Source organism: Mandrillus leucophaeus, unplaced genomic scaffold (genome assembly GCF_000951045.1).
Source record: "Mandrillus leucophaeus isolate KB7577 unplaced genomic scaffold, Mleu.le_1.0 Scaffold333, whole genome shotgun sequence".
NCBI classification, from domain to species: Eukaryota; Metazoa; Chordata; class Mammalia; order Primates; family Cercopithecidae; genus Mandrillus; species Mandrillus leucophaeus.
In genome coordinates, this window is record NW_012103510.1 from 3,458,782 (window position 1) to 3,469,700 (window position 10,919).

The 10,919-nt window shown below is 50.9% G+C and overlaps 2 protein-coding genes across 3 annotated transcripts in view; one reads left to right on the top strand and one right to left on the bottom strand.

Annotated features, from left to right (window-relative positions):
- The window catches only part of BRD7 (bromodomain containing 7), a 54,457-nt gene extending 48,263 nt beyond the window's left edge, over window positions 1-6,194 (top strand). The window contains exons 16-17 of one of the 2 annotated variants that reach the window (XM_011988648.1): window positions 425-489; window positions 5,149-6,194. In XM_011988648.1, the coding sequence (XP_011844038.1) occupies window positions 425-480 (56 nt within the window). In that variant the 3' untranslated portion in view covers window positions 481-489; window positions 5,149-6,194. Of the gene's footprint in view, window positions 1-424; window positions 658-5,148 lie in introns of those variants that run through there. The other variant, XM_011988649.1, reaches the window with a different exon arrangement.
- Window positions 1,560-10,919, bottom strand: part of ADCY7 (adenylate cyclase 7) — a 58,611-nt gene continuing 49,251 nt past the window's right edge. Inside the window, exons 17-25 of the mRNA XM_011988657.1 lie at window positions 10,018-10,116; window positions 8,790-8,983; window positions 7,839-7,932; window positions 7,444-7,599; window positions 6,599-6,745; window positions 5,582-5,686; window positions 5,233-5,347; window positions 4,518-4,642; window positions 1,560-4,294 (exon numbers count right to left, since the gene is read on the bottom strand). Of these exons, the coding sequence (XP_011844047.1) occupies window positions 4,148-4,294; window positions 4,518-4,642; window positions 5,233-5,347; window positions 5,582-5,686; window positions 6,599-6,745; window positions 7,444-7,599; window positions 7,839-7,932; window positions 8,790-8,983; window positions 10,018-10,116 (1,182 nt within the window). The 3' untranslated portion in view covers window positions 1,560-4,147. The remainder of the gene's footprint in view (window positions 4,295-4,517; window positions 4,643-5,232; window positions 5,348-5,581; window positions 5,687-6,598; window positions 6,746-7,443; window positions 7,600-7,838; window positions 7,933-8,789; window positions 8,984-10,017; window positions 10,117-10,919) is intronic.

Here is a 10,919-nt window from a genome sequence, read left to right on the forward strand (position 1 = left end):
ATAGAATGTAGTTAATATACTGTATTTTTTTTTTCATTGTATTTTTTTAATTGGATTTTTTCCCCAAGTATTTTTGATTGGCAGTTGGTTGAATCTGCAGACGTGGAACCCGTGGCTAAGAAGGGCCAACTATAAAAGGAACATTAGTCTTCTCCCTTCAAATAACACTTGAAAGGTTTTGTCTGTTTTTAATGTATAAACTATTCTTAGTTTTCCTTTTATCTTGTCTAAAGAATTAATAAAGATTTCCTGTGTGCAGAAGAGCCACAATAATAGCCTGATAATGCGCATAGTGTTCAACCTTGGATGTGGTAAAGAATGGCTCTCAGCAGTTACAGTTCTGGATGGCAGCTTGACCTTCATGTCCCCTTTTTAATTAAAAGGTAAAAACAATGTTGAATTAAGTGATGTCTTTTTCTTTCAGATACTGAAGAACCTAAAAAGACGGATGTTGCTGAGTGTGGACCTGGTGGAAGTTGAGGCTGCCTGGTATTCGATTATATATTATGTACATACTTTTTCATTCTTAACTTAGAAATGCTTTTCAGAAGATATTAAATATTTGTAAATTGTGTTTTTAATTAAACTTTGGAACAGTGAATTTGAATGTTCCAGAGGTTGGACTTGTATTAGGTAATAAAGCTGGACCTAGGACTCATCTTGGTGATGTATACAGAAAGGAGCCCTTTTGAGGAAGGAACGTGCTTGGGGCTGTTACCATACCTGCAGAGCATTCTTTCAAAATAGTGCCTGCCCGTGCTTCTTCCTTATGTCCCACAGACAGGACCATCACTAAGAAACGTTCTTAAAATGGCCCCATCCAGTGATATTTTCCATTATACGAACATACTTGAAATAATTTTACAATTTACTAGTGTGGTTCTGCCCCTGCATACCCAATGGGAATGATGCCCTTGTATGGGTAATTAGGCATCTCCCACCCACCCCCGACAAAAGCACACTGGGAGTTTTATAGCAGGGTCACATGGCTAGTGTTTTTTGTTTTTTTCCATTTTTTAAAGAGTTACTAGTACTATAGCAAAGTAATAAGCCAAATAAGATAAACTAAGTCATCCTTGAATACATCAGGTAGTTACCAGATTACCAAAAGGTGACATTTCTATTTACTGTTTATCTGAAATACAAAGGTCAAGTACCCAAGCAGTTGAACTCTTAAGTAGGAGACCACAAAATGCATGGCCCCCTTTTATCAGCAAGCTGAGATAAATGGTGATTTTTCTGAATCTGTCTAGAACCTGTTATACATAAGGGAAAAAGGATGGAGATAGCCTTGTTCAGTGAACAAATTAAGTTTGAAGGCCCTTATACAATCCTTCTATAAATCACCCAGGCAGGAAGCTATTTGATTTCCATTTTCCTGACTTTGAAAATTAGTATTTAGGAAGAACAAGTAGGGTAAAGGAAAATTAATTCCCCCAAAAGACTCAAAATCTTATGCTAAAAGAGTCAAATTTTCAAGTTGTTTTAGAGACTACTTTTAATCTCTAGTGAGTTCCTGAGGACCAAGAAAATACTTAAATTTAAAATACCTTCGGATATTTGAGTTTTTTAAATTGCTAATTTAATGTATAAAAAGCAGCTAAACACTGGTACTTTATAAAAATGAAACAGCATTTTGAAACAAATGTTACAGATCTATAAATACTCATTATATAGAATAAACCCTAGTTATTTGCATGCACCACCTCAAATCATGTTTCTTTACATTGACCTATTATATACACAGAGTATGCAGTGGTTAATGATCTTCTCTTCTGTTCGGAAATTTCCTCAATAAGGCAGAAAACTTCAGGTATTATTTTCACCAGTTAGGAGAATTTGTGAGGAAGTCCTTGACCCATAGAGAAGGTCACTGTTAGATACTTGTTTCTGTCATAAAACAGAAACCAGTAAAGAAATAATTTGGTAATTTAAAAACAGGTTCATAAAAAGAAAATACCCGCAGGTAATTTTTATGGTCAGTTATATTCTATAACCTGAACACTGAAAACTAAAAACTGACAAACTATTATTATCTGAGCACAGCACAGTGCTTTAATAGGAAATAAAAATGCATGAATGGTAATCAGTTATTTGTTAAACTCCCAACTGGGGTTTCTGTTACTGAAGAAAAAAACAACTTAAATATTGCAAGAGTACAAATAAGCTGACCTCAGAGAGGCCCAGTGCACTGATGTGTTTCCATGTTATATTAGCAACAGAAACCTTCCTGACTTCCCAGGAGAGCCCCCGCTGGGCAGCCCTGGTCACTGCTAGATCTTGCGAGCACAGATTTCAGTATAGTATTCATGTGAAACCAACCCTTCATGTAAAAAGTTGGTGTGTAAAAAAGGCAACTTAAGCGAGGCTAATTGCCCTTACCAGCATTGTTGCCATGAAATTCCTTTATACAGCAAGTTCTTCTGTTCACACTGATTCCAGTTATGTGCAGCACATCAGAGCTGTCACTAGTCCACCCAGCACCTTTGTGCAAATTAGAATACACCTGCCCTTCCTCGGGCTGATAAAGCCACACATGACACAGCACAGGCAAGCAGGCTCAATTTTCGTCCCCTCCACTGCCACCCCCACACTTAGCTGTACTCTAATTTGCAGCCAGGGGGCAACTCATCCCAGGACCCCAACAAGTCCGGTCAGTCACCCAGTCTGCAACCCTGTATAATCTTGTAAAGGCTCCTGTAGGCAAGACTTTCTGTAGAACTTAACGGGGTTCATGGTGACATCTAGCTAAGAATCCCTGCTATATAGGGAAACTGAGTACTTTAGAAATCCTGGCGATGCTCTAGTGATGAGGCCACTGGTTAAGTCTTTTGGTTATGAAGTCCCTTCAGAAAAAGGCACGGGCAGTTTTGTTATTTCTCACCCTGTTACAGTTAGGTTGACTTTCAATTCCTTGGAAAGTTGAAGCACAGTAAGACACATCCCCAAAACCTGGCTTTTTGCATTTGCCTTGACTCGTGCAGTTTCAGAGCAAGAACGGCTCAGCATTTGTGAGGGGGCGGGCTTCCCAGATCCAGGAGCCTGTGCACGCACCCATGCCAAGTAGATCCTTGTAGTTTTGAAGCTCTCCAAAGTTAGCTGTGAAGACTAAAGGAAAGGAGAGATGCACTCACAGGTTGTCCAACTTATCTCTAAACAGACTCCATTCCTTTCCAGTAAGAAAAGTAAGATACAGTTGAAGGACGGCAGGGGAGAACGCAAAGATACGTGAGTGATCAAGGAAGAGCTGAAAGGCCGCACCTTTCTAGGCACCTCTCTCCAGAATGCTTGCCTCACGAGCTGCCTCATTCAAAGGCAAGGCTCCGCTGCTCCCTGCCTTCTTGCTGTGACCACATTCCTCAGGACTCAACCCCACAGCCAGCTGACCCCATAAGCTGACACTGGACAGTAGTCCTCCCTACGTGTCAGTGGTTAAACAGGCAGAGCATACACTGGGAGGAAGAGATTTTTGTCTGCTAGCTAAGAAGTCATTCAAAAGGATAAAACCCCCATTAATGTATTCATTTGAAACAAACATACCAGACAAGGCAAAAAGTAACAGTGCTAATTAGGTGTGTTTCTCTACTGTTTGAAACCGTTTACAGATGTAAAACACCCCTTTCAGCTTCATTTACCAGCATGCGGCTGTGAGAAACACTCTCATTGCTGGGCCCACCAGGGAGAGGGAGTCTCCAATCCGTGCCAGACAGCTCAGCTTACTCCCCCTTGGTGTCTAGAAAAACAGACCTCACTTTTGCGTGCCCACAGGCCAATGAGGTGGGCGTCTGTTTTCATCATGTGCTAAAGTCGCCTCCATAGCACCTCAGGGAACAAAGATCTCAAAGTCAGCCCTGAACCAGTGAACATTCTCCAGCTTGCCTGGAAACTGTTACAGACCGGGCACAGAGGTTCTGGCCTCCCCTGCGCACAATGGCTCAGTGGCTGCTTCGAGCCAGAATCTGGTGCTGCATGTGTCTGAGAAATCCTTCAGTGGGGGTCCAAAGAAGCCAACATGCACAGCCCTCTGCCAGGAGGTGGCCACACCCTCTGCATGCCTCTGGGATTGGCGTGGGGTGGAGTCTTCTCCTGGGCTTGCTTCAGGGAAGGAGATTGGCTTCCCAGCCTTTTCAGAACCCAGCAGGAGCCCTCAGTTCAGCCCCAGCCCCTGAAACTTGGCAGTGTCCGTACAGACAAAGTAAGTTCTCAGCTCGCCTTTGCCTTTGACATTGATCAGGCCACGGCATTCGCAAGAGTACCCGAGGCTCTGGAGGATGGTGCAGGTCTCCTCGGTAACCTGAAAAGGAAGACCTGTGTCTTCAGAGGCGGGAAGAACACCTGTCATGGTAGGGACAGATAGAGACCGCCCAGGCACGCAGTCTGCCTTCCCGGGAGAGTGTGATAGCTAGAACCCTAGAACCATGGCTGCTGGTTGAGACAGCAGCTCTTAAGCCCAAGTCCTCTCACTTCTGGGGAAGATCCTTTCCCCTCAGTTACCTGCTTCCCCGATGGGTCTTTACCTGGATTTTCCCAAGTTCTCCGGTGCTCTCCATTCGGCTGGCCACGTTGACTGTGTTTCCCCAGATGTCATACTGAGGTTTTCGGGCCCCAATCACTCCAGCAATCACAGGCCCATGGTTTATGCCTAAAGATGATGTTTACAGTTAGCCAAGCATGCAGGCAAAGCCTCAGGCTTCTGTCCTTAGGGGAGGCCTGAGAATCCATACCCCAGTACAGGATGCGGGGACAAAACAACTAGAGTGAAGGCTGGCTTGTTTCTCAGAGTCACCATGATGCAGTCGGGCTTAGGGTGTGAGGAGGGCATTCCCCGGCCAGCTCTTTTTCAGATTCAGAAGCCAGAAGTCTGGGTTTGATGTTAACACTTGTATCTGCTACTCTCCGTTTTAACAAAGGCCTGGCTTTGAGCGCAGGCCCACAACTATTTAGCTTTAGTAACTTTGCTTCCTTCTCTGTATTTTAAGGTTACCTGTTTACAGTCAATAATTTTGGTTCTCCGTTTTTTGTAGTTACATATTATTAAAACTCTCAATGGTAACTATATGCTAACTATATGCTTATGCAAAACGTCAGAATAATTGTCCAACTGCTGAGCTTGTCAGATCAGAGGGATTCTCAAACCTTTCATAATAGATGGCGAGGTGCAGCTGTGCTGCACAGACTGGGTGGGCTGGCCTAGAGGCAGGGGCTCCCCACGCCCCTACCGCCCGGGCTCACCGACGCGGAGGCGGAAGGAGTTGAAGGAGTGCCTGTTGATGCCGTCCAGCTTGCTCATCAGGGCGATGCTGAACTCCACCATGACGCCAATGTGGGCGTGCTGCCGCTCCAGCTCCTGTGGGACAGGCTGCGGGTCAGATCCTTGCGTCTCCAGAGCCCCCAGACATAGTGGGCCTGGCGCGCCACTCTTGTTGAGGATCCCCACCACTAAAATCCTGGCAGAGCCCTACAAGCACCTGGGCCCCTCCCCCTCCCCCAGGACAGGATATGGACACACCCTTTAGGTAAGGTGACAGGTCACCTTTAAGTGAGGGCAGTCGGCTGAATTATCCCTCTTGGGCTTGAGTACCTGGTTCTCGTGCCCTGAGGCGACACTGAGCCCTGCAGCTGCCATGTATGTGCTGCCGATGGTCTTGATCTTCTCCACGCCGCTGAACTTGGGCTTCAGCAGGAGCTGCAGGTGAGAAGGAAGCGGTGAAGCAGCCGCCACTCCACAGCCACAGCCAGGCTGCCCCCACTCCTCAGGAAGGGTGTGGGGTTCCCTCCACCCATCGCCACCTCTCGTACACACGTCTCACGCTGCCTTGCCAGCTGAGCGCATGACTAAGCATGGTGAGGACATGGCCCTTGGCGGCTCCTGCTCTTCCTGTCGTCTCCGTCCCCACACTGTCTCCCTCTTCCCTTCCATCTGTGTCTGCACAGAGCAAACACGGCATTATCTACACAGGAATGTAGATTCTTTGTCTCCAGCAAATAATTCAACCCAAACTGATTTCCTCTGAATCGGCTTGGTTGGTAGCGTGGGCTTAGTTGGAAATGAAGCTATTCTAAAGGGCCTGAGTCTAATCTTAGCTAGCTGCCCGTCACAGAGAAGATGCCAACGAAATATTTGCTGCATAAAACAGAATGAAAAAGAAATGTGTACCTTCATATTCTGTGTAATGTATATTCCCCCCAGGGGGGCCATGGTGCTTTTTTTTTTTGAGACAGAGTTGTGAACTGTTGCCCAGGCTGGAGTGGAGTGGCGTGATCCCAGCTCACTGCAACCTCCGCCTCCCGGGTTCAAGTGATTTTCCTGCCTCAGCCTCCCAAGTAGCTGGGATTATAGGCACGTGCACTACCAAGCCCAGCTAATTTTTTGTATTTTCAGTAGAGATAGGGTTTCACCATGTTGGCCAGGCTGGTCTCGAAGTCCTGGCCTCAAGTGTTCCACCCACCTCAGCCTCCCAAAGTGCTGGGATTATAGACCACCTTGCCCAGCCCTGTGTCACATTTTTAAATTGGGTTTTAGAATGGCAGGTGCCGCCACCCTTCCCTCCCCAGCATGGGTTGGGACTGCTGCACAGGGCTGGGCTAGAGGCTGTACCTCGTCGAAGTCGGCAATGATCTCATTGAGCAGGCGCAGGCACTCCAGCCCTTCTTTGTTGACATCGCACTCTGTGTAGAACACTTTGAAGTCCGGCACGGAGGCAAACATGACACAGACGCAGTCATAGGACTGATGGTACCAGTCCTGGATGGGAAGAAACCGGACCTTACGCCACTTCACCTCTTGAGGGGATGGGAAGAGTGGCAAGGCCTCGGGAGCAGATGGCACTGAACTGCCCAGCCCAGCTTTCGGGGGGTTGGGAGGAAGGTGGGCTGTATGAGGTTCATCTGGCAGCTGTTACCAGGTGATTAAGAATCGGGTGGCCAGGGAGGGTCAGGCTCAGGTTGGTTTTTTGCTCACAGAAGCACCATGGGTGTTTCCGTTACACATGGGGTAAGAACCTCTGCAGTAGTGGAGGGTAACAGTTGGAGGTCTTCGTTCTCACTGGGCCTCCGTTTCCTATCTAGAAAACTTGCTACACAGAACTGGTAGAAGTACAGACATTTTCATCAACACAGAATGTCCAGATCACAAACCGCTGAACACACATTTCGTCCTCGCCACAAGCCTGTGGGGAAGTGCTGTCAGCCCATTTTACAGAGGTGAAAACCAAGGCCCAGGAAAGCAAGGTGCCTTGTCCACAACCACACTTGAGCCCAGGTCCTTGACCCCAGACCTGTTCTCTCACAGCTGATCCCATACATTGTTGCCTGGGCATCCCGGTGAGGCCAAGACCTGAGGAAGCCAAGCTCGGTGTGCACTCCAACTCCACACCTTCACCCTATGGACTGCGCCTGGACCCTCCGCCTCCCTGCCTCCGCCCCAGCCCCTTCTCAGCACACCTCGTTTAACTTGTCACCGATAAAGTGGGCGGCCACGTGGGCTGGCAGGACGTTCTCCAGAAGAAGGCGGTTCACGTTCTCCATGGTCTCAAACTCCTCGTGCTCCTTCTTGAACTTCTTCTTCCATAGACAGTCCAGGCGGCAGTAATAGTCAATCTGCAAACGGCACGAACATAAGTGCCCTGTCCGCAGGCGAGCAGGGGCCATGCTGCTGTGCATCTCCTAGCCGGGTCTGTCTGTCCCTGGTGTCCTTGGAGCCTCTGGCCAGGGGACCAGTGCTTTCCTGGCAGGACTCTGGTCTTTGCTGCTGCTCCACACGAGCCCACCCCACCCCATCTCCAGATGGAGGTGAGGAAAAGCAGGCAGAGCTTGGGTGGGGGGACCAGCCTCCATACCTGTCTGGAGAGCGTGAGCAGGGTGATGTAGAACAGGACCAGGTAGAAATTGGTCATGGTCTTCAGGTCTCTCCAGGAACAGCTAGGGGTGCCGCTGGATATGAAGGGAGGCCCAAGTCACTCCCAGCACTCACCACCCCAACCCATCGAGTCATGCTCTCCAGGTGCCACGCACACCCAGGGGAAAGGGGGAAATGGATTCTAACGGGGTGGGTGGAAAACTAGACAACTCTGGGGTATTGATAAAGGGAGGGGCAAGGTGGGCAGGGAGGTGGGGGAGCCCTCATGGGAAAGACCTCTGATCTCACCCCTGAATGACCAGAATCAGCCGTGATGAGGGCCTGAAGGGAGCCCAGAGCTCCTGGTGAGCCAGGGTCAGTGGCAGGCGGGGTGGGGTGGATGGGTGGCATAAGGATTTTGCAGGTGCGGGGCAGACCCACAGGAGCAGATTCTGTTCTGGGTCCCAGGCTTCCAGCTTTTTTGTTTAGGGGGACCAGGTCCACTCCTTAATCCACTTGGGACCCAGAACCCCTAGAACCACACACCCCAGCCCTGCCAGCGCCTCAGGTATCACCACCTGTCTAGGAAGAGACGGAAGCAACTGCTCCTTCCAGAACTCGAGACCCAGGACATGGCCCTGAGAGGCGCAGAGCTAGAGCTGCAGCCACCTTCCCTCCCCACCACTAGACTGGCTTGGAAACAGGGTGACCTGGTGGCCTCTGTCAGACCAGAGACTCCTAAAGAACCTGCCGGCGAATCGAATTCCTCGGCTCTGAGCGCTGGAGACCTGGGACCTGGGCAAGCGTCAGTCCCAACTGTGAGATGAAAGCCAGGCCATCTGCCAGCCCCACCCTGCAAGGTGCCCACTCCCTATGAACACAGAAGCCCCTTGGTGTGAGCAGGCACCAGGTGAACAGGCCACCGTGGGGACGGGGATGGGCAGGGCCCCACCTGGTGGTACCATTGGGCTCGGTGAGGTTGCCCAGGCCTTGGCCGCAGCAGTCCCACTGCCAGCATGGGGAGAGGTTGAAGAGCACCAGGTAGGCCACCAGGGCCACTGTCAGCAGCACAACCTTTGGTTCCAGGCTCATCCTCAGGAAGACGGAGCAGGCGATGAAGCCCAGGACACAGCTGCAGGTATAGTACTGAGGGGTGGGGTGTCACTCAGGACAGAGCCACCCCACCACCTACTCTCGCCTCAGGCCCAGCACATACCCCAGAGCTCCACTCCCAGCACCTCAGCATCACCGTCTTGCCTTACCACCTCCCTTCTCAACAAAAAACAATGAGACCTAAGAGTGTCCATTGTTCTGTTGTTTTTACTGTAGTTTTATTTCTTATGAAGTGTGCTCATTTAAAGGGGAGAAAACATAGTATGCAGATGCTCTGGATATGACAGACCACGGTCAAGGTCAAGGCCGGAGCATGCATGCATCCAAGTTGCCTCCCTGAGTTTTTGTGAGCTTACCCTTCCAAAGGACCTCTGCCCTGCTCAAGATTGTGCTGTGGCTCCCCAGCCCCCAGAATAAAGACCACGCTCTTCACCCTGGCATTCTTGCACCTCCCAATCTGGATCAAGCCTGCCCCTGGCTCAATATCCCAGTTCTTCCCACTCCCTCCCCACGAGACAACCCACCCAAAACCCCACTGCTCCCAACACACGCCTCGGCTTTTTCCCCACACCATCCCCTGTCCCAGAACCTTTCTGCTCTTTAGAGCACTGCCACCCTCTGAAGCTGCAGAGTCTGCTGTCTGCAAGGGCCTCCAGGCAGAGACCTTGACCTCTGCCATCAGCCTGCCTGAGCCTGCCCTGGCACCACCACCTAATGAAACCCCTCCCTGAGCTGCGAATACTCGTGTATAAAACAGCGGCAGGCCTGTCAGAGAGGAAGTACCCTGACCCGGAGATCCCCACAAGACCAGATGCTCCCTTCACTCCCTGCCCACCCACACAGCCTAGACCAAGCCTGCCAAGGCCAGGACTCCTCACTCCCTTGGGCCAGAGTCCAGCTGGGCCCACGGGGCCCTGCTTTCCCAGCTCTGCAGGAGAGGCTGGTCTCAGCCTCCACGTGCTGTGCTCTCAGGGGTCAGCACCCATGCTTTGAGGGTCCGAACTGCACCCCCGGCGGCAACAGCCCCACTCTGAGTGAGGCCACGGAGCCGGGCCCAATGCACTCACCGGGAGGGGCTCGCACAGGGCTCTAGTCTTGCTGCTCGCAGCTGGTAGGCCTGTCTCATTGCCAACAGGCAGCTCTGGGACTGGGAAAGGCATCAGGGGCTGCAGAGGAGACGGGTCCCCATCAGAGTTAGTCCAGGGACAGGAACACTGGAACCTGCCCAGGCCATGCAAGGCGGGCCCCAGGCAATCATGAGTGTCACAGCAGCCTGAGGTTTCACGTTGGGCTCAGCTCTGAGCATGGCTCAAGCCACCGTGCCGACACCCCACAGCAGCCATCGGGTTCACAGGGCAGAGGGGCTAGGAGATGAGGGCACAGTCACCCCCAGAAGAGCAGCGGCCAGGGGGTGGGGCCGGGACCAACATTTTCAACCTTCTCCCCAGTGACCCTGAGGGAGGTGGTCACAGTAACACATTCCAAAAACCCAGGGTCCAGGGCAGAGAAGTGAGAGACGCCCTAACCTGGGATGCGGGGTCCAAGAGGCGGGTAGACAAGTGTCCCACAGGCTGCTTTCTGCAGCACTGAGCCTCTGAGCACCAGCAGAGGAGCAAGGGTTCACCCCCGAGAGGAGAAACTGAGTCTCAGAAGGGCCGTGAAGAATGAATGGGGTGTCAGGATGTGGTGGCTCAAAGCATCCCATCCTCCTGGGGCTGGCCACACAAGCTCTCTGGGGCCCCAGAGTCCTCATTTGAAAACCCAAAGGTGAGGAGCCCTGAGTCTGCAAAGAGGAACCCCCAACGGCCACCTGCTGAGCTTGGGGGAGAGGTCAACCAGAGGCAGCTTTTAAGGCCACACTGTAGGCATCCCAAATCTGGAGGTCTCCCTCTACCCAGGAGGCCTGCCTCCCCACCCCAGGACCCACCAGGTTGACGATAGCCACAGTGAGCAGGCTGCCGATGGTCAG